Source organism: Macrobrachium nipponense, chromosome 4 (genome assembly GCF_015104395.2).
Source record: "Macrobrachium nipponense isolate FS-2020 chromosome 4, ASM1510439v2, whole genome shotgun sequence".
Lineage (NCBI taxonomy): Eukaryota > Metazoa > Arthropoda > Malacostraca > Decapoda > Palaemonidae > Macrobrachium > Macrobrachium nipponense.
The window spans coordinates 2,834,308-2,859,501 of NC_061100.1; the positions used below are offsets into that span (position 1 = coordinate 2,834,308).

General features: G+C 34.4%; 1 protein-coding gene across 1 annotated transcript in view; it reads left to right on the forward strand.

The window, feature by feature from the left end:
• LOC135210687 (sialoadhesin-like) overlaps positions 1 to 18,700 on the forward strand; it is a 220,484-nt gene extending 201,784 nt beyond the window's left edge. Inside the window, exons 2-7 of the mRNA XM_064243462.1 lie at positions 3,369 to 3,489; positions 9,890 to 10,104; positions 10,556 to 10,766; positions 15,274 to 15,401; positions 16,362 to 16,536; positions 17,141 to 18,700. Of these exons, the coding sequence (XP_064099532.1) occupies positions 3,369 to 3,489; positions 9,890 to 10,104; positions 10,556 to 10,766; positions 15,274 to 15,401; positions 16,362 to 16,536; positions 17,141 to 17,331 (1,041 nt within the window). The 3' untranslated portion in view covers positions 17,332 to 18,700. The remainder of the gene's footprint in view (positions 1 to 3,368; positions 3,490 to 9,889; positions 10,105 to 10,555; positions 10,767 to 15,273; positions 15,402 to 16,361; positions 16,537 to 17,140) is intronic.
• The last annotated feature ends 6,494 nt before the right edge of the window (positions 18,701 to 25,194 follow it).

Genomic DNA, 25,194 nt, shown 5'->3' on the forward strand with positions numbered 1-25,194 from the left:
GAGTGTTATAGTCTCATACCGGGAACTCTATGGAACAGCACAAAAAAAGTGGTGTTCATCGTAGCGAGGAGATCCTTCTGCCTCTCAGCTCTCTATCTGTCGCTCTTCTGCCATAATGTAGTCTAGGTAAGAGAGCACATCAATCTTTTCTAAGGTCTCTTTTTTTTTTCCTACTACTTATGTCCCAGACTCTCCTTTTTGAATATGATCGTTATCAAAATTTTTTTTATTCGGGGAAAGTCTAATGTCCGTTCCTTTTCATCAATTGAAAATGAGTTCTGGTCTTTCTGATATTTCTGGTCAGGGATTTTCTTCCCTCTTCATCCCAGGTGGCTCTATACATCGTCAGGTACTCCAAAGCTTTTTACCACATTGTTCATCCTCCTCCTCTTAGCCTATGACTTCCTCTACATCATCTGCCAAAATTAATTCCAGAGAACCCACAATACACTCAAGCTCGATGCCTCCATGACTCAATTCTGTCACATTTCTCTACCTATGCATCCTACAAATTTTCCAATGCTTGATTAAAATGAGAGTGAAATTTTCTCCTCTATTAGACTCGTCGGTTGTTGAGATTACATCATGTTCATCTTAGGTATATTATAAAGTTCACTTTGGTAAATCTGTTTGTGTTTCAGTTTATCTTTCCTCGTTTTATTCCAGCTTTTCTTAGATTGATGTGCTTACTGAGAAACTGACATCCAAAGAAAGTGTATTTATTACCTGGGTTCGTTATTTGAATGTTTTTGCCTTATGATACGTATTTCATATTTTTCATTATAACCGAACCCGCTCTATTCTTTCTCATTTCTTGTTGGATATCTATATTTACTTGAGTCTGAAAAACATATCTTTACGTTATAAACTTATACTTAAGGGATTATTGCTACCTTATTTTTCTTTCCTCCACCCGTCTTCATTTCCAATACTTTCTTGCGCGGCTATTAATTTTATTAGTTCACCTTCTCTAATCCCTCCCAATACCTCTTATCAATTTGACGTTAACAATTGAATTTGCTTTCAAGTTTTTCTCTGTCGTTCGTTTATTTTCCCATTCATTCATTCATTCCTTTTCAAGCCTCGTCTTAAGCTCAGTTCCATCCCCTTCAAAGTCACTAACATTACCAATGCCATCACTAAACCCAATATTTGTTTATAACGTTAGTATCTCCTGCTCCCTTCCTTTCCCCTGACCATATCCATCACTTTCCCAAGGGATGCAAATTCTGTAATATCTCCTGCTGGGCGTTACCTTCCTGTTCAAAGTGAAGACGGCATTAGTATGGTTTACATGACTACTGCTGGGCTGCTACAGCTACTGCCACATTCTATATGTCTTGTACATTTGTGCCCATCTCAATTTTTCTATCCCTACTTTATTTATTTTCGTTCGTCATTTTACTTTCCGGCAGCAGTTTTGCTTCACTTCTCTCTCCTCATTAAAATCTTTTATCTTCTCCTGTGTTCTCATTTTCTGTTTTATGGTTCATAATGATTAAGGAATGAGTTTTCAAAGTTATTTTCTTTGTTTCTATTGCATATAAAGGTTATTCTCTGAACGTTTCTGCATCATCTCCTTATCATCAGTCCCTCTTCTCTTGATTAATATTTTCCTTCTCCATATAGCCTTCCTCTAAACTTCTCTCTTTGTAAGAGACCCCTACATTTCTTGTCCTCCGCCAAATTACTCATCAAAAGCGGTTTAACAATTTAATTTCTACTCTCTTTTCAAAGAGCCATACTACATTTATTTCACGAATTACATCAGATAGGAAAATGTGTTCGCCCTTATTTCATTATCTTCCCTTTATTTGCTTCCTGTTATTCTACTTTAGACTGAGAAGGCACGAGAGGTGACAAAAGTCATAGATGCAGGAATGTGCGATGGGACATGGCGGAGGTTGTGTGCTTCCGAAACAGAAAGGTGAAGTTCAAAAGTAAAGGGAAAAAGCTTATGTGATTCACACGAATCTAAAGAAGGCTTACGGCAGATTTATTGAGCGGCAACGAGAAGGGAGCCGATGCTCTATGGTACAGAGGGAAAGTTGGCCAGAGAGACGAAAGATTCTTTTATCATGGAAGGGAAGTGAAGCATCCGTTAGCGTTTGTTGGCGGGAGAGTGTCTGGTTTGGTGTGAAAATGCGGCCCAGAGACACAAGTGTTCTGTTTCTCCATTGCTGTTTGTTGTCTTCATTGAAGGAGTGATGCAAAAAAGCAGAGAAATGGCAGTAGACAGATGATGTAGTTCCTAATTTTCGGGATGAGGATAAATGGAGTATGGAATAGCTTGTGTTAGTAGACGATCCCCTACTGATTCTGGACAGTGAAATCAAACTTAGGATTTCGTGATTGAAGCTCCTGGCGACAAAGATTACATGCTTTCAATGAATGAAATGAGAAAAGCCTATAATGCTACATCATACAAATTAACAAAGAAAACCATCTAACAGACATATTTGACAAAACTGACCAAACCTTAATAATCCTGCTAGATCAGTTTAAAAGGTCACGAGTGGTGGGAACTAGGAAACTCATAAGTTGGGGAGTCACCTTCATAGAACTGCTCTATTGCGAATATACTTCAAAAAGAAGTTTCGCAGAGTATTATTCCTCTGTTTTTATTTTCTTCTTTGAACAAGGCAACAAGAACTCGTCATCGAAGAAGTACATTACGACGTCAGAACTCGCGTAAAAAGAAGAAAAAATAGACATAAAAATGAGCTTGCCAATACTAAGACGTCTACTCACGTCAGGTACATGGAAGGCATTGCTTGCCGTGTTACCTTTCACCTTCCTGGTATCAAAAAATAACATAATCCAAGAAAACAATGGTATAGCTTTTAACTGCTGATTATCCTTTGAAAAATATCTAGTCAATAACGTTGCTACTGGACAATATTTATTCACTGGTGATAACGATAATAGCAAAAATATAACGGTTATTTTTAAACAGGTCTGCATGCATCCATTGGTAATGAATAGAGATTGGATGCTGGTTTTATAAATTACTCCGAAATGGAATCGCTTTTCCTCTTGATACTACGCTCTCCCAAGGTTCAATAATTCACCAGTGGAAATTTGAAAATGGTACCTTCACTTTTAACAAAAATTATATAAAATTTTCATTCTCCAATCTGACAATTTCCCTCAGACGACGTTTTTACTGAAGAGAAACCTTTAATGTATAAAAAAAAACCTATGGTGTATTTACTAAACCACTATTTACAGAATAAAAACCTAAATATATTAATGACAGTATTTTCTTTTTAATCTTTCCTTATAAAACACGTGTGGTTTAAAATAAAATCTGACATTTTAAATGAGACACTACCATATATTAATAAGTTTTTCTTTTTCATTTGCAGGCAACGGTGGACGTTGGCGGCGAAAAGTCTAAAGATAAATCGTCATCCAAGACAGAGCTCAGCCGGACCAGTATGTTAAGCTCAAAGCTCCTCCACACCGCTCTTCTAATCCTCTTCTCTGGTGAGAGTTCTGTTCCTTTTTTCAGCTTCGATTCATCGAAATAAGAAAGAGACAAAGAAGAGTAAAAGTGGGAGATAAAGTCCCATCAGGGAAGGGAGAGTTTCCTCATTCATTTGTCATTCGGATTCAAGTCTTCCAGTAGGAAGCGTTTCTAAAAGACATGAGGATATCCAGACGTTATGCGATAGCTATTAGACAGACATGTCTCCGAAAAATGCGATCAAAAGTCTTTATCTCTACTTCTCTCTCTTGCCACACACACAAATATATTTACAACATACATTCTTTTTAAAATTCAGTATGGTACAAATACAAAATAAATCTGATCTCAGTTTTCTTGGTTTTCCATGTTTATATTCTGAGGGCGGACAGAACAAACGCGGATGGACACACAGCTATTTGAATAGTTTTCTTTTACAGAAAGTTAAAAACTGAAGAAAACGTAATTGCTTGCAAAACACAAAATCAAGTGAAGGAAATGCTATAAGCAACTGAAAACCTTGAAAAGGTTCAAAAAGAGCAGTTACGAAAAAGGCTACTTCTTTGCTTTTCAATATCATGAGGTTATGGCAATGCACAAAGGCATCTGAAAAAGGTAACTTAAATATTTTAATACCTTTCTTTAAGATTTCCTTTTTATAACCTTTACTTGTCAAACGTAAACCTAACAAAATGTAATTCTTAACATAAGACAGCTGAGAGAATGCGTTATAGACAATGCAAACCTAAAACAATTGCAAAGGCCAAAACAAAAACCCTCTAAAAACAATAACTATTAAAAAGTGTCCCATTAATAGTGCAGAAAATACGAGTGTTTACACCATCGAGAAAAAACGTTCCTTTGGAGAGCACACAAAAGAATAAATAATCTGAAAAAAATACAATCGGAATAAAGCACCGCCCCCTTTACCTTGACACACTTCACCACGGGTCCTGACGCCCATAAAACCAGGATTTTATTGAGCACCGTCGTGATTACCCTCCTCCTACATCCAGTTTCCGAAGGGACGTGGTCTAAGCCGAGGTCCATAGAGGGCCTTATCATTCAACTCGCGAAGGATGGCTCGTTCCCAAAGGTGCATTCTGGGAAGCAAGCGTCAGGTTTTATGGAGTGAGCTGGGACTTGAACTGAGACAGGGATGAAATGTGGAAGAAATGTTTATATAACCTTTCACTTCAGGAAACACAGAACGGGAGGAAATGGAATTTGATATATATATATATATATATATATTATATATATATATATATAGATATATATATATATATATATATATATTTTATATATATATATATGTGTGTGTGTGAATATATTATATATATATATATATATATATATATATATATATATATATATATATATATATATATATATATATATATATATATATATATATATATATATATATGTATATTCACAAACTGAAAATATTGTTTTTAAATGACGCTTTGAAATGTATCAGAATGATAGAATTTTAATGAGTTTTAAAGAAAAATGCTTTCTTTAAATCTTCATGCTCATTTAAACACTTCTAATGCTAAGGTATAAAGGCTTATATTCCCACTTTCGAGAAATTCATATATGATCATATTTATATGTATATGATTTGTATATAGTATATATATATATATATATATAGATATATATTATAATAATAATGTCTCATATACATATAATATAGATATATATATATATAACACTAATATAAAATGTCTCATATACATATATATATATATATATATATATATATATATATATATATATATATATATATATAAATATTTTTGACATAAAATGAATTTCTCGAAAGTTGGAATATATAGCCTTTATACCTTAGCATTAGAAGTATTTAAATAAGCACATAGATTTGTGTTTTGATATCTTTCAATATGACGATTTAAAGCAAGCATTTTTCTTTAAAACTCAATAAAATTCTATCATTCTGATACATTTCAAAGCGACGTTTAAAAACAATATTTTCAGTTTGGATACCTTCAAAAAATGACACTATTACATATAAATCTGTTACCTTTCCAAAGAGAAAGGGTGAAATTTCACTCATAACTTTATCGGGGTTAAGAGCGACAAACAATTGAATACGGAATCGATAAACCAACTTACTTTCCTTACATTTCAATGTTATCAGGTAATCACATTGCAGAAAGGCATCCCAAAGAATTTATTCATATATTTGAATTTCTTTCGTTTCTAAACGCATGTTTTCATCAAATATTCTTATCAAAAACAATAAAGCTGAAATCCATCTCATATAATTATTGTATATGTTATATCTCTGAGTTTCTATTTAATTTCATTTTTGAGAGAAATTATAAAAAAAACTGAATTTTATTAAAAACTCTCATTTAATCAGACGTAACAGTTTAAGCTCTTAATTAACTTTGTTTTCAGCAGCCTAACGTGCCACGCATTACTCCGGCATAACTCGGGGTTCGGGATAACTAAGAAATGCGTCCCTTGGAATTTCCTCCTAACCCCCCCCCTCCCCTTCTCCCTTCTCATCCTCCTTTGCCTCCTCCTCCTCCTCCTCCTCCTTCTCATCTTCTGTTCCCTGCACCCTTTTCTTGGGCTTCTGGAGAGAACTGGGACCATTCCAAAAAGATTAAGGGAATTTGCTGTATTACGTAACTCTGACACCTTTAGGCTCTCTCTCTCTCTCTCTCTCTCTCTCAGTTTTGTATGATTTACATTATATTTTCCATTTTATAACAAGTTTCTTTCTCTCAACCTTGGAGGGAATTTCATGAAGTTCTTACTCTGCCTCTTTCTACCGTCATATTCTTAATACATAATACTAATCTATAATTGACCTTCACGACGAACTCATAATTTATATAAAACACACACACGAACATATATATTAATATATATATATATATATATAATATATTACTATATATATTATCTATATTAATATATATAGATATATATATATATATATATCTTAAAGGCACAATAATCGGGTTGTTAACTTTAGCTCATGCCGGTTAGAGACAAATGCAAACCGCTGGATTCCTCGAAGGTGCTGAAATGAAAAAAACAAACAGGATAGCTTACCAGTGCACTTTTGTGGTCAGCAATCAGTGTGTGTGTGTGTGTGTGTGTGTTCTTAATGAACAGAAAAGGACATATATATACAGAGACGTGTGAACACATACATTTACATACATATACTCATATAATCATACATATGCATACATACATACACACACACACACACACACACACATATATATATATATATTATATATATATATATATATATATATATATATAGATATATATATATATATATATATATATATTATATATATATATATATATATTATATAATATATATATCGTGGATGAGAGAAAATGCAAAATCACCAGGAGTTAATGGAATTGCAAATTATATACTGCAGTATGGTGGTGATAGTGTAATGAAGTACGTGACTACGATCAAGGTTCTGAACAAATGAGAGGAAAAATTGTCATACAGCAGAACTGCAATTGTAACAGAAGCAACAGTAACAATAATCGTGGCATAGCATTATTCAGTACATAAAGAAAGATGGAAACTTCTGAATAAGAGAGTAAGGTAACACAAGGACTGAAAGAGGAAGAACAGAGTGGTTAGATAAGTAAAGGTTGCATGGGTCAAGTCCTACTTATGAAATAGATATGTTTGCAGATGATACACTGCTGACTGGGGATAGCGAAGAGAAACTGCAGACATACTTAGAGATCTGCAGCTATCTTTCCAACAGCAAATGAAACTACCTTGAACATCTCAGCTGGATTTCTTCTGTGAGATCAGCAACTGAGGATGCCAACGCTTGCAGTGATCTAATATGAAATTCAGGGCCTCTGTAACACGGATTTTTTAATTTTGCTCCTTATCAAAGCATCGGAGGTAGCTGAAAGTTGACATATGTGTATTTTACAACTACACACAAATTCTGTCAGCATTATCAATAACCTAATCCCGATAGTTTTAATTTTTAAGGAGTAAAAATGATCTAGCCGACGCCATGGCCAATGATTGCGAGCCAAGAGTCGAAAAACATTCATTACGTAAGCAAGGTAAACATCGTTTTACGAAATGTTGCCCCGCCCCATCCACTAGACAGAAATCCATTCACCTTATTCCATCGGCTCTGAAACTCATAGTAGTCAAGAATGGCTAACAGGATTTGGAGTTGTCCTCGTGGTTGCAAAACTGCATTTGTCTTACGACTTGCAACTTTATAGTAAAAAGAAAGCCCGTGGCCATACTTACTATAGCCTGAATAGGTAATTATTCAGTTTCTAGTTTAAATCCATTGTTTATGGTCTGATTTGTATTTAGCGTAACGTGATTATAATAATTGTAATGTCATTCAGGATTTCGAACATTTCCATTAACTATTCACTATGCCACCAAGAGAGAGAGGAGAGAGGAGAGAGAGAGAGAGAGACGAGAGAGATGAGAGAGAGAGAGAGAGAGAGAGAGAGAGAGAGAGATTGTATGTAAACAGTCATTCTATAACTATTTTTGTTAAAATAAGATTTTTATCCAAAGTAAATACCAGCTTATATGTGCTAAAATCTCCTGCAGACCAATGGATCATCCGATATAATTTTTTTTCGTCTTCTTTAGTCTGTACGACCATGTTGGGTATAAAGACTTTATGAATGGCGGAACGATACATAGATGTGGGTGGGGTATCTGTGCTAGCGTAGTAATACTACTGTAGCAGTAGTGCTGCAAAATTAGTAATAGCAGCAATATACATGAATTAAACGTTTAGGCAAACTGCTGGGATCCCTGAGGATCATTTAGCACTTCCTACAACTACTCGAGAAATGAGTTTTTATAGCCAGAAGTTAGATTTTCTAATACAACAATGGCCATGATAGCCTTCATTGTTATCCTGAATTATAACGAGGCCAAAGTGGGTGGAGCCTCATGACGTCATCATTCTGACGATAATTATTGGTGAAGGTTTAAAGCCAAAATACGATACCGTCTATTTTTTTAAATTTTTTTTTATAGCCGATAAATAAAATTGCTGGATACAGCAGTTATCAAATCAAGCTTGTCTACTATGTCTTTGAAAATTACCAACTATTCCCTACATCTTGTCAATCTGATTGTGACCTATAAAGTAGATCATAATTTCTTAGGACACTTATTTTGGGAGTTAGACTAATAATCAAAGTGTTTTTGTATTTATTAACATATTTTGTTGGTTTGTTCATTAAGACAATTATCAGTGGAGAGGATTCAGAGTTTTCAAAGGTGTACTGCTTTGCTTGTATTTAAATTTTTGTCATTGTTGCCAGATGTATAGCCTTCGTTACGTATAGCCAATCATCCATCGAGAAATAGGGAAGAAATGCTGTCATAAGTTACGTAACGAGTGCGTTCGAAACCTTATCTCTGAGTAAGTTGGCCCGTAATCAAAAAAGGTCACTTTTACATTATAAGTACCAAATTTATTCAACCTACGTAATGCAGAATACAGTCAAAATTTATGTGTAGATATAATGTGTATTCTGAATAAGCGTTATATCTATGAAATGCATAGATAAAAAGTTATTGCCAAAAAACCGTGTTACAGAAGCCTTGAATCTCATAGTAGCTCGTATTTGGTAACATGACCATAACTTCCTTCATAAGCTGAAAATATGACTGTGAATTTCAAAGCAGCTGAACTTGAATATCTAGTTTCTAACTCCTTATCCTGTAATTAGTCGATTTCATATATGAACCCCCGCCCAGCAAATTTAAAGAATTTGGCGCTTTCATTTATTAAGCCTCTCATAATTTTGTATAAAAAGTGTTCTGTTTTGCGTCCGTCCACTATACGTACCTGATGTTTAATAAGGTAATATGCAACGAAATTAATGACAGTCATGTAAGTAGTCTTGCCCTTGAATAACTATCAGTATTGACTAACTGCCAACATCCAGGCCAACCACCTCCCCACAACTATAACATGAATTAACACTCACACACATAGTATGGGAATAAAAATGAATAAGCAAACATTTAGTGCCCTTTTGTAAAGGGAGCATCGTTTTGTTCATATTGTGAAGTGGCCAATAATTTATAATTATTTTGGAAATAGACCATTGTTTTGCTCACTACCAATATTTTAGTTATTTTGAAGGTGACAGTTGCAAAATGACTTTACATACATACATAGGTAGTAGTATATAAAACATCCATCATACAACACACACACAAACATATATAAATACATACATACATAATAAAATCTCGCTAAACCCACGCTTGTTATCAAGATTTTCAGATAATCTAGGCAAAATTTGGCTTACCAGATGGATTAGCCGAAGATTTTACGATCCTAATTGAAAGTATCATTTTAATTAATTTCTTTTCCTACTTTCCAGCTGACATGTTGGTCGTCGACAGCAAAGTTCGGGGGAAACCCAACCGAAACAGGGTTGACACAGGGGACAGCGGAGGGGGGATCTGGGGACAGGACGAAAACTCTCCTCTTCCGAAAGGGCCGCATTTCGCCAAGGACACGCCCAAGTCAGTCCTGGCAGCCGTTGGGGCTCCTGCCCACATCCCCTGCAAGGCTAGAAACCTTGGGGCCAAATCTGTGAGTACTTGAACCCTAAGATCTTATGAAGACATTGCTTAAAACTCTTGAAATGTGACTCAACTGTCTTGTTTAACTTCAGCACTTTATAGTGAAGACACTGGAAAAATATATCCACTGTAGTATGTCTGTTTGATTTTTATTTAAAATATATAAGGCAGAAAGCTTTCGATGACCTGCACGGTCCTACTTGTCAATCTGGCTATAATTACAAAAAGGGGCAACACAAAAACAAGTCAAAAACAAAGATTTTGTGTAGTCACTTTTTGCACTTATAATCAGATTGACAAGGAGGACCATGCAGGTCATCGAGAGCTTTCTGCTTTATATATTTTAAATAACAAAATCAAACAGACATACTACTGTGGATTTACTTTTTCATTTTATTGACTCATGTGATTATGAGCTCTCTTTGAATGATGATAATGATAATAATGTCTTTCCTACTCAGGTGTCATGGATCCGTCACAAGGACCTCCACGTCCTGACGGTGGGATCCTTCACGTTCACGAACGACGAGAGGTTCTCGGCCCACAGAGACCCTTCTTCGGGAGACTGGGTCCTCGTCCTCAGGCACCCACAGCCCACAGACTCAGGCTTCTACGAGTGCTCCATTTCGACGAAGCCCGTGACCGCCGTCAGTGTCAAACTGGAAGTCGTCGGTGAGTTGCCCCTCAAAGAAGTCTCTGACCTTTTTGTTTGATGTCGTTATAGAGAGAGGAGAGAGATGAGAGAAGAGCGAGGAGAGAGAGAGAGAGAGAGAGAGAGAGAGAGAGAGAGAGAGAGAGAGAGAGAGAGAGAGAGAGAGAGAGACACTAATGATTCCTTCATTTCTTATCTTTGATCTTCTGAACGAAGACTAAGATGATAAACGTTTACCAGTGCGTGGAAATATTCGAAAAAACGGAAGATGTATGAAAGACAATGTCATCTGCAATAGGATAGATACATATTCCCTCGACACTCCTACCTAGCAGACTGGAATGAGGCTGCTTCCCCCATGCCCATCCACGGGTAAATGTAAATCACCACGACCGTCAAAATATCAGGTGCATAATTCATTGTATAGGTTGACAAGGGCACACTGGGTTTGAGTGAACTGGTCCTGTATCACTCCATCCGCGCAAAGCATCCGAACTCCTGCCTTATTGCTAGTTCCTCGTTGGACAAGTGGTTTACATGCTAGCGTTCGATTCCCCGCTCTGTCAACGTGGAATCAGAGGATTTTGCTTCTGATGATTAGAAAATAATTTCTCGATATAATGTCGCTTGGATCCCACCATAAGCTGTAGGTCTCGTTGCTAGGTAACCAATTGGTTCCTAGCCATGTAAAAACATCTAATCCTTCGGGCAAACCCTAGGAGAGCTGTTAATCAGTTCAGTAGTCTGATTAAACTAAAATATACTTTTTCCTGTCATGTCGCAATACCAATGAACTACAAGGCTTAGACACAAAAGTATTCAAAAACAATCACACAGACATTGTGTATATATATATATATATATATATATATATATATAATATACTATATATTCTATATATATATATATATATATATACATAGATATATATATATATATATATATATATATATACATATATATAGTATATATATATATATATATATATATACATGATATATATATACACACATTACGCTGCGCTGGAACCCGGCGCTGCTTGCTGTCTACCTTACCCTCCAGATCCCCTAACCTACCCTGCCCTGCCCCACCCGGTCTTGACAAACAGGTTTGCAGGATGAGGGTGGATGTGTCATGTCTCCCTTACACTCACGATCCCATACCTAACCCGCCCCCAACCGGGGCGCAAAAATAAGAAAGATCAGTCCTGATTTTATTATAATATTATATATATATATATACATATATATAATATATATATATATATATATATATATTATATTATATATATATATATATATATATATAATATACATATCACTGGTGAGTAAATATGATTCCAAGTGATTATGAGGATGTTCACGATCTCAGGTGGTGATAAGTTAAAGCTGTAAATTCATCAGATATTGCTCAATATTGCATGATGGTAACTTGAACAGGGTGAGTAATGAAAATAAATGACTTTTATGTCCGATAAACAACACAGACGAACCTTGAGCATTAGAGAACACTAATATCGGACGTAAATATGCAGTGATTGCGAAATGCGTCATCAGCCCAGTGTATGTTTGTATTCCATTGCCATTTATAACAGCAACTTTTTCATATTCCCTGATCAATGTTTGCACGGTAAAGATAACGCCCGATTTGTTTTCCATGGGGGAAAATATCAAAATAATTTTTATTCTGTTTTGACAACCTTCTCTATCATTCCTGCACTTTTTCGTGCTGCATACCGTTCATATACGCATACACACTATACAATTTATAGCGTATCTTTGTTCAGACGATCACTCACTTTTGGCTTCTATCTGCGATGGATGGAGAGAGAGACCCATGCAGAAAACACTCTTACGCCCCAATCGCATTACCAGCTCATTTGTAATATGATCTCTTTAGTTTCCTGGCAATAAGTTCCTTTCGTTCAGAAATCGAACATCTAAGCAAATCCATTATGTTTCCGTCTTCCATTTTCCTTGTTCTGAAAAGGTTAAATATAATTATACCACAGTAAGAGTCGCGGCATAGGACGAGGCTCTTTCATGTTATATTAATATTATATATCACTTACTCAAGTGATATAATACAACTCAATTTCATCAATTATTATATAATAATAAAACTCTTTTTTTTACTCTCGTCATTTGCATTCAATCCATTTATGTATGTATGTATGTATGTATATATGTATATCTATATGCATGCATATATATATATATATATATATATATATATATATATATATATATATATTTCTTACAATTACCTAAGAGAAATTCGTGTTCTGGCTGAAATATTTTTCGCATATACCAAAAAGCTTGCTTTCCTTCAACTGAAATGTAACTGACATCCTCTCTGAAGGTGTTTCTTTCCTCTAACTTGATGACTTCTTATTGAAATTACAGCAAGCTTTGATCTTTACCGCCTCCAATCAGGTCCTGTCAGATTCCCTCTAGTATATGTATAAATTAAGATGAAATTGGGCTCATTTCGAACCAATAATGACGCTGAATAAACAGCCTTCATTTCCAACCAATATAATGAAAATGGAGGCTAGGTAACTTGCACCTTCAAAGCAAAATAAAAATGAAAATAAAATATTACTTTGAAATAAAATTAGCAAATGATAAGCATCCGAATATGCTCTGACATTTGGTTGGTATCTTTGAACTCACTAATTATCACTGATTTCACAAGAGTCGGCTTATTATATCACTCTTTTTACATATATAAAAAGCATAGCACTTATTATAATGTCTGCGTTTTGCAACAAAATCTCATTCTGAAGTATAAAAAGCTCCTGAACATACAATTTGCATATTGGTTTTAATGAACCTCATTTGACATTATGTTTAAATTTCAGTCGAAAGGCTGATATTCCTTTGGGAAATTTCAATACCTAAGTTCAGTGACGCGACATGACATTATTTGCTACTATAAAAATATTTCTTTTACCACAAAGGAACTTCAATCATTATGTTACTGTCATGCTTTTAAGGAATGCCTGTTCATGATATTCTAGACACTTTCCATTACTATAAATTTTCTCTCTCTCTCTCTCTCTCTCTCTCTCTCTTCTCTCTCTCTCTCTTCATCTTCGTCTCTCTATATATATATATATATATATATATATAGATATATATATATATTATATATATATATATATATATATATATATATATATATATATACTATATATATATATATATATATAATATATATATAATATATATATATATATATATAGAATATTATATATATATAACATATAATATAATATATTACATTATATATATATATATAATTCATATATATATATATATTAATATATATATATATTATATTACAATATATATATATATATTACAATATATATAATATATATCATATTATATTTTATAATACATATATAATAGATATAAAATATATATATATATATAATATATATATATATATATACATATATGTTATATATACATATATAATATAATACCTATATATATTATAACACATATATATATAACCATATATATTATACACATATATATATATATAACCCATATATAATATATACACATATATATTATATTACAACTATATATAATATATAATACATATATATATTATATACATATATTATATATATACATATATAATATATAATATAACATATATTATATAATACATATATATATATATAATACATATTAAATATTATATAATCTATATTATATATATAACATTTATATATATATAACATAATATATATTATATTCAATATATATATATATATACATATAATATATATCATTATATATAATATACCTATATTATATATACTAATATTAATTCCATTATATATATATCCATATATATTTTAATATATACATATATATATATATCTATAAATATAATATTTACATATATATATATATACATATATATATATATATACAAATATTAATAATATACATATATAATATATATACATTATATATATATATACATATAATATTTTATATACATATATAATAATTACATATATAATATACCATATATAATATAACAATATATATATATACCATATATTATTAATACATAAATAATATATATACATATATAAAAATTATTACATATATATATTATACATAATATATATACATATTATAATATATATATATATATTATAATATATATATAATATATATAATATATTATATATAATTTATACACATATATGCATATATATATATATATATATATTATATATATATATATATATATATATATATATATATATATATATATATATGTAATCATATAGTACTGTAACATACATACATATATATATATATACCTACACAAAAACATACACACATATATACATATACATACACATACATATGTGTGCGTGCGTGTATGCTCGAGCGCGTTTGGGTAGAATGCTGTGTGAAAGACCTTCTATCATCTCGTTTATTAAATTTCCAATCTTCTATTCAACGACTCATTCCACTCCCTTCCCTTCAGTGCCTTCGGCAGAGCTCCTGGGGGCCAGCAGCGTCTACCTGGACAGAGGCAGCTCCCTCAATCTCACCTGCGTGGTCCATTTCAGTCCCACGCCGCCCGAATTCATTTTGTGGTATCACAGGGATAAGGTAAAGCTGATATTATTGCTGTCAGATATTTAAAGTGTGGTTTTGATTGCAATGTCAATAATGTATAATTATTATGGACCGAAAATAAATCTAATATGAGTATAGTAGTTTGCACAACAAAAACAGGAGGATACATGATTACATAATTAGGTAATATAAACAAAAATAAACAAACAAACAAACAAACACATATATATATATATATTATAAATTCACTGAACACTACTTGAACAATGATGATGTTGCTAAGATTAGAACAGGGAAGTCTTTCCATACAACTTCCTTTCACCCCATACTTTCATATCGATTCTACCTTTCTCAAGAAACATTAAGTTTCCTTAAGCATCATAAGCTTATCAGTCCATAATCCTGTCATAAGAACCCTCTGTACCTTCGGCAATCATCATTGCACTATTCCTCCTCAATCTCCGTAGAAAATGATCTATTCCTCACAAACGTATAGATTTTCCTTCCGTCTCCTGTGTGGTTCTACAAAAGGCTTTATCGATTCTGGTTTCCAATACAAATCTCTTTGGATACAAAAAACTCTTCCACTGCAGCTGACGCCTCTTAACGAACTCCAAAATATCTTCAATTCAAGCTTCTGGCTGACATTCCTGTTTCTCAATGCAATCATTATTGCGATAGCTTTTATTACTGGACACATCGTCTTCAACGAAACATGTTATGTACAATTTTTCCGCTCTCTCTAGATGGTAACAAACACATTTAGAGCTTACAACATCTCTCCTGCACACATTCTATTAATGTTTGACGAATACGGCTGTAGTATTTTTTGTTGTTTATAGTTGGCTGCTATAGAATACTCTACTTTTCGGTTCCACAAGGCTTTCAATGCTGTTTCGAGTTCGTTACAATAGACTTCTAAACATTATCTGTTTTCCTATTCTCTTTCCAACACATTATCATAAACCATTCTCGTTACATTTATCCTTCCAGTTGGTGAACTACGGGAGGAGAGGAGGTCGCGAGATCCAGGTGTTCACTGAGCACAGAGGCGAACTGACGAGGTCGTCTCTCCTGGTGCACAACGCCACGTTGCTGGACTCGGGCAGGTACTCCTGCAAGCCAGCCAATGCCAAAAAGGTCTCCGTCATGGTCCACGTCCTGGAGAGTAAGATATCTTGTGGTTTTCTTTTATTATGATAATTTAATGTATTTACTCCTCACTATTTTCATTACGTTTAGGAAGTAATCCTTCTCTACTAGTAATGGCAAGTCAAGTTTTAAATGTCTGTTACTCCCGAGAGCCAAGGGCCTTGAGCGGACTTCAGCTATGAACTACATTTTTCGAGAGCAATAAAACCAAGCTGAAACGTTGAAAACCTCACGCGGTTTGTATAATCGAATGTACATGCCTTTATCATTAACTAAGGCAATCACTCAGGTAATGGAATCCGTACTAGCTCTGTGACATCTCCGACTTAATTATCTGGTAAATTTATAAATGGATAAGTTACTTAAGCTCCAGTCGAAGCCTCAGTACAGGTCTCATAATTTTAACCTCAACTACGGGATAAACAGATACACCCCTTTCCTGGGAAGTCTTGCGATTCAGCGATCTTATAACTCATGCAATTTAGATAACTGCTTCAACACATTCTCTCAGTCAGGCAACCGCTGCGATTATACAATATTCAGATTGCATTCTTACTTCAGAATCTCACTGCCAATATAATTTTCGAAGGTAAACAAACTCTTCTTCTCTCAATCCGCAGGTGAGACTCCAGAGGCCATGAAGACCACGGGCAGCGGAGCTGCCAAAGCACACGATAATTTCATCTTTAGCATCATGACCGCCGTCGCCTTCTGTCTCCTCAACTCCTCGAGGGACGACTTGAACTTCCTCATCAAGGCCATCCCGTGGTGTCTGCAATTTCGTTCCCTCTCTCTCTTCGCTTACAGATGAAAAAAACGAGGAGCTTTTTCGTTCCTGGAATAAGGCTACAATCGCAGTAACCGCGAATCAATCAGAAGTTTCTAGAATCAGCGGCTCGTTGGTTGCTGAGTCAAGCTTCACACAGACAATAAATATGAGATTGGGATAACCGTAAATAGATTATCTGAATAATGTAAATATTGTGGGAATCTCAATGGAAGAATTTGGATGCAACTTAATATTAGTACAAGATGGAATTTTATAGATAGGAATTTTTGGACCAAGAAGTTTTTGACAATCTAACAAAAGGTGCTGGGTATCTGCAGTACTTACATTAGCTTCGAGTTTGTTTGAACGTTCTGTCTTTGTATTGGTGTAAGCTATTAATCTGTTTCATACCACTCGAGCTTTGGGTAAAATATTCGAAAAGCATAGGGGGATTTCAAGATTACTGTATAAGATTATTTAAAGAAGAAAATGTTCATTCTCTTTACAAACAAATCGGATGAATGGACTGGTCACACTCAATACAGAGCAACTAAATTTTTAAATACTATGCTTGCACAACTTCTTCTCTCAAAATATGGTTACTGGGGCCGTTTAATATTAAAAGATTTGTTGATATTTTGTCCTTAAATGTTACCAGTTTGCAACAAATGCTTACGATAAGATTTTCAATTGTTGAACTAAAAAAGGAAAACACATACATACATCATCTAAATTCTTATAAACAAACAAAGACCTCTTCAATAAGGGAGCTGCTTGAGACATCATTTGTAAACGTACATTATTTAACAGGTAAGAAGCTAGAGTTTAACAATTAGTGGTAAGTTGAAGTCACTAATGGACCAATCAATACAATAACACTGTTCTACTGGAGAGCTTTTACACAGGGTTAGGCTTCTTTAAGCGAATGTTCCAATACAATATAACAAAAAATTCTCATACTTTCAAATACAAATGTGTGCTTTACAAGACAATATTCTTCCACATGCCTGACGGATTAGTAGTTTTGTAAATACATTGTACGATTGAGTTGTGCGGTATAAGGGTAGCGTCATGTTGAGTCATTTCAGTGTAATATAAACAAATCATAATGAAGTTTCTGTTGTTGTACCTCTTGGTAAGTGTAAGCATGTAATGATAATTAATACGAATTACAGTTTATGGTGGACTAATAAAAAGAAAAATAGGGAAGAAACATGAGACATACTCGTAAAGCGTATAAAGTCTTTCTTGGATGATGAATAGCTATTACCGATCGTAAAAAGGAAAAAAAGGATAATGTAAGGAAGATACCTATGACTAAGGCAATGTTCTGCAGGGACTTGAAACCTAAAAGAGAGAATGTGATTAAGAAAATTAAGAAAACGGGAGTTTTGAAAAGTAAAAATGTAAGAGAGAGATAGAGAGAGAAGAGAAGAGGAGGAGAGAGAGAGAGAGAGAGAGAGAGAGAGAGAGAGAGAGAGAGGTAATTGATGAATTGTTAAGATATCAATATGCAACCCATTTATGTAAAAGCGTATATCCACTTTTATATGAAGTGTGTCTATGAATACGTATGACTTTACTTGTAAATCACGAGTAGCCCGTATAAATAATTATCAGCTCCAAGATTCACGACATATCATACTGGACTTTTTTTTAATGTAGATACGAACTTCAAAGAAAGAATAAATTTGAATAACTATTTTTTAAAGTGCAAATGGAGAGCATATTACTATTTCATATCAAGGGTTCAGACGAAAAAAAAATATCCATTTCAGCTAAAATACTTTTGACCAGTAATTTGTTTCATAAACAATTAACTGTCTGGGTGTAATAGATTCAAATTGTATTTTACATTTTCAAATCTAAGTTAATACTTTCATTTTTGCATACCTATGAAAGGGTGAGTCTCTCGCTTCGACATTGGGTAATGCAATATGAATAATTTTCTAACAAATGGCAAAAGAATGGCATTCTCCTGGTTCGTATTCACTCCAGAGACACCATCATTAGTATGCTGTACTGACAAACTGAAATTCAAAAATAATATCATACTATAACAGCTTAAACCTTTTATTTTCACTCTCAACTGGATAGAACGTGAGTCTCCAGGCAGGCTGAATACTGAGTTCTTAAAATATGAGCCAAACGATGTTGCAGAGAGTTAATAACTCTAAACTCTTAAAGGGCAAACAGCGAAATTAATTTCCAGTTTCTGAATTTTAGGTGCAGGATCTGCAGTCCTATTTGTGACCCAACAGTGTTACTGAATGCTTTGTTTAAACTGGTGGGCATGAAGGTTGCCATGATAACCATTTTGTAGTATTAAATATGTGTTGTATAAATATAATTTAGAATCATCGGGGAGAAGACGTGATTTATGTTAATCAAAGTTTGTAAATGAGGTTCCTTAGGAATGACATTTTTGTATATCTGTATATTAAAATAAATGTGTTCACGGAGAAAATAAATATTGTGCCGGTACTAGGTGTGTTTTACTCATATACGAGATAACCTCGTTTCCATAGTTTTACGTAATACAAACTGCTGTCTGAAGGTTGTCCATATGGCACACTTTGTACAAATAAGTTACAAAGGTGGAGGTCACATTATCATAAATAATAAATAGAAAATAAAACTGTTTTCATATAAGAATTGTAAAAAAAGGAAAAAAAGGACACCTATCAGAAGTCTCTCTCTCTCTCTCTAAGAAATTAACTACAAGTACCATGCGCGGCGCACTGTAAACAACGTCCTTTCTAATTCCCTAGACATACATTTATTCGTTTTACTTTACAGTTGATCTCTTGGGTCACTTCCCTGCTAAGCTGCCCAACTTCCTGGCTGGCAGGTAATGTTGGTCTTTTCTAATTTTATCATTTTGAGATAACAAAGTTTTAAATTGCTAACTTCTTTAGGAAAGGCCTGGGTTATTGTACATACATACCATGAGGTAGGTATTCTATTTAAGAAAAATACCTCCTTTTATGATACATGTATTGTTTACATAATTATTGATCAAGCTATATACTTTGAAAGGAAGCTTCCACAGAAATGGAAATATTTGTAACGAGAAAAATAGCAGATTAACAAAAGAAAAACAACAGGCGCTAAAACATTGGTGATGGTTTATTTAGTTTAATCGATAATATAAAATACAGAAAAATTTCATGAGTAACGTTTGCCTCAAACATCTTTAAATAACCCTAAGAAACAAATGTCAAATCAAGTCGATTCCCAGATGATATGACAAACCACACTGTAACATGACAAGGTTATTAAAGGTCAAAATATTGTTCATCTCCAGTGTGCCTCACTCTTTCTAAAAGAAAGATATTACCCAAACAGCAGACTGACGTTTCTCATTATCAAAAGCGCTCTACCATCTCAAGGATATTACACGAAAGGCCAAGATGAGCCTCTGTCAATGTAATTCACAGGCGCAATTGAAGTTTCTCACCTCGTGAGAGATGTAATTTAAACAATCGACTGAAGAGTCTCACCTCGAGAGAGATGTATTTTACACAAGCAACTGATATTTCTCACCTCCAGCGACGATATTTACACAACCAATAATGTTTCACACCTCGAGTGACATGTAACTTACTCATGCAACTGACGTTTCTCACCTCAAGAGACATAATTTAACTGAGTTTTGTCACCTCCAGCGAGACGTAATTTACACAAGGAACAACGTTTCTCACCATGAGAACGTTGTAATTTACACAATTAATCAACGTTTCTCACCCCATGATAGATGTTCGCATGGGGGTCGAACTGCAAATTTCGACAAAACCCAGTTATCGTCCAGGTCATTGGTCAAAGTCCCGTCTGATGCACCTCTCCTCAGTACCACCAATGTGATCGCTGAACCAGAAGTGGTTCTGATGTTATTCTATATAATAATTTCTAACTCTTGTTTCAGTAACAAAATTATTGGTATAAAATTTCTTTAAAAATTGTTTACGAGCATAAACTAGGGTTACTCTCCTAAGTCTGACGTTAGAAAATAAAAAGGCAGTTCTAATAATGAATAAGCTTGCCTTTGAACATCAACCAAGGAATAATTTTTATACCTATACAACTGATTCTAATTACTCCCTTGAACAAACAATTAGATGAACTTTTCTTGACGATATATCAGCACATTTTTTGTCGCTTTCCCACGCTTAATTTCTTAGCTGGATAATGAACGTGTTATTGAATACCATAATTGGCAACCAATTATTAGTGGCCAATCAAGCATTAATACTTCACCTGTAACCTGGTTCAGGTTAAAGTCTCTTACTGGTTGATGCTCATTTAGATCACTACTCCCTACCCGCTCAACATCTCCCACCCATCTCCGCCCATTTCGTGCCAATGAATTTAGTTCCGTAATGTAAATCATATTGTCTTTCCAAGTGACAGAAGAGATTAAAAACAAACAGATCATCGAAGAGAAATTCACAAAACATGTATCAGCATATAAAAAATCATGAAAAGATAAGGCTATCATCAATGGTATCAAAATTTAGATCGTACGTTACTAGCGTCATCACAAGTTTCCTAAATACACTGAAGACTTTCCCTGGGCAAAAGAAGGAGTGAATGCACTATCCGATTCCCTATTGCCCAGTTGCTCACCTGCAGTTTGCAGGACTATATTTTAGGGGCTCGGTGATGAATCAAATTTACCACAACATGCATTTCTCACCTTGAAAGCACTCCATTCCATCAGGGCTGTTACAGAAGCAACACGACATTTCTCATCTCGAAAGGGCTCCACTCTTTCAAGATTATCAAAAGAGCAACGGACGTCTCCCACCCGCTTAAACCGCTCCACAGCTTCATGGCTATTACGAGAGCGAGTTTCTAACCGCAAAAGTGATCCACTCAGTAAATCGTATTACAAGAGCGATTCACTCCAATCCATCAAGGCTATTGCAAGAAGAACACACATTTCTCATCTTGACAATGCTTCAGTCCTGCAAGGCAATTCTAAGAGCAACAGATGTTTTTTTTACTCTAACGTCAAGGCTTTAACAAGGGCGACAGATGTGTTTCACCTCGCAAGCGCTCTACTCTTTCAATGTAGTTACAACAGAGGTCAACGTTCTTCATCTCGGAAAAGTTCAACCCTGTCAAGCTTATTACAAGAGCAACATTTCGCTTCTCAAAAGTCCTCCAGCCTTTCAAAATTATTACTGAGAAATAAACGTTTCTCATCTCAACAGCACTAGCCAGTAATTACTATTATTTACTGGAAAAGCTGTTGTGTCGCTGTTTCTTTTGAAAACAAGAGCTAAGTACTTTAGAATACGTGAGCGTGATAGAGGATAAAACTGTTGAAGCGATTTAAGTTTCTAAGAGAAAAGAGAAAAAGAAAAAAAAAGACTGTTTTAGCAGCCTAACATTTTTCTTCCTTTTCGCTCTGCCAGCTCGTTTGCCAGCAAGCCTCTTCCAGGCAATTTATTATGCACATAATACTTTTTTGTGCAACCGTTCTAATCAGAACAGGATTCATAACGAAAAATGTGTAAGCGATATAAGCTGAAAAGGAATGGAGATTCCTCTCTCTCTCTCTTTGCAACGCTTCTAACTGGCCCCATCCTACTTTTCAAACGTTCTAATTAGAAAAGATCATCTGCAACATGATTATTTAGAGCAATTAACACCGTTTGAGAGAGAAGTTAATTTCCTTCTTTCTTTAACGATCAACCACTTATACTGCTTATCAAGTACCATTTTGGTGAAGTTTGTATAAGAGTGCACTTTTATGCAAGAAGCAGTAACGGCTTCAACTAGAGATGTAATCAAAATTCCTTACGAAGGTGCATGAGGCATACTTTTCGATAGCTGAAATTTATCATAGGAATTTCACATCATTTTTGTGAAGACAAGTATACCTTTTTGTCAATGGGAAATTTATACAAATGAAGCGGTTAATACCACAAATAAAGATTTCAGTCACAGATTAATGGTTCTCCCATAATCACTCGAGTTTCTAAACGATCCTTTTATAAACATTTTATTATTCGAACGTTTTGGGCGAGAAGACGAGGCTCCTTTAGAAACGTCTCCCAATTAGGAATTAATCACGTTATCCTTACAGCTTTTACACGCTTCCAGTTACTAACAAATTTCTAATTGGAACGTTGGAAAAATACGATTAGGCCTGGAAAAATGTTTCGAAAAGAAAGAAAAGTCCCTATTCCTTTACAGCTAAGCTGTTCATTCACTTTTCCTTATAAAACGTTTTCTAATTAGTAAGTTTGACCTCAACGGAAGAATAAACAAACGCTGACGGAGAGAAAAACTAAACCTTGATAGAAACATAAAAAAGCAGAGGAAAGAAAAGTCATGATGGAAGATGGATGCAGGTGAATGGGAAATAACGGCGGTAACACAAAAAAGAGAATGTAGGCCGTAAAAGTGGAGAATTGAATCAATTCAAAGAAGGAACACCTCCGTTAGTGAAGGAAACAAACACGAGGAGGAGAAGGGGAAGGCAGAGGGAAAAAGGGAAGGGAGGAAAATATTGTTTTCGGAGGAAGGACAATTCTGGCACAGCAGCCATCAGAAACGGTCATTTCGCAGTGAAAGAGAAAACAAAAGGGGGAGCAGTGCATCAATGAAGATAGAAGCAAGAGAGAGAACAGAACTAAGAACAAATGGAGGCTTAGACAAATGAAAGGCAAGAGGGACAAATTTGTACGAAAACACATGGACGAAAAAAAAAGGGAATGGGTTCAATTAATTGTTTTAAGACAAACAAACAAACACACAAACACACGCACACACACACACGCAGCACGTGACTCTAGTGAAGTTTGCAAGAAATAAGAGGCTAACATACATAACGAAGATAAAAAATTTAGTAAAAAAATTATACAATAATATACATGATGTACTGAAGATAGATGGTATGTTAACTTGGAATAGATGAAACAAATTTAAGAAAATACGATACGGGACGATATAAAGGGACAGTAATTGAAGCAAATGCACCAATAACTGGAAAAAGAGAAACTCATTTCAGAATAGCCGACAATGATGAGGCAAATCATGAAACAAAAACCTATCACACAAATCAAGATGATGTCTAAAATGCAAAGAGAGTAAAAACAAATAAAAAAAAAAAACAGAAAATCAAGTGTAGACACTTTCAACTTCCATAAGAAAAAAGTTATTAGTCAATGCATTTCTGCGTTTATATCAAATCCGTAACAACGGAAAGTAATCGAAGTCTTATTAGGTAAGGAAGCTTGCAAGTAATTAAGTAAGGCTGGAACACCTCGCAGGACTTGAAAACGAGTAGAGGAAAACTGGAAGAGAATCATTATTTACGAAGGCTAAACTGAAACTAGGAAAGTGGAACGGAAGAGTCCTAAATCAAACTGGAAAGACAGAAAGGGAGAAAATGCATTCAAGAGGAATAGACTGGATACCTCGGCTGTCTGCGAATCACAGTGCAAAGGATTTGGAAAAAGAGGAACTGGATGGGGGTATTGTTGTATATCATGAACGGCAGATAAAATTAGTAGAGAAGGTAAGGCATGACCTTAGCATGAAACGCCGGGAAGTCACTAACTCATGGAAAAACAAGGAGCGTTAGAGAACTGGTGGTAAGATTGAAATCAAAACAATGTAATGTGACTATTATAGTGTGCTATGCACTTAGAAATAGGTTACACTCTCCGAAGAAATACAAGATTAACTTTATTACGAACTGGAGAATGTTAAACACGAAATATCAGAAAGAGATATAGGAAATATTGTTGATGATATGAATGCTAAAGTTGGTTGGAGGAATGAAGGTATATAAAGGACGTAATGGGTAGCTAAGGCCTAGAAGAAATTGCAAACGAAAATGAAGTATAAATTATTGGTTTTTGTGCTGCAAATAACCTGGTCATTGGAAGG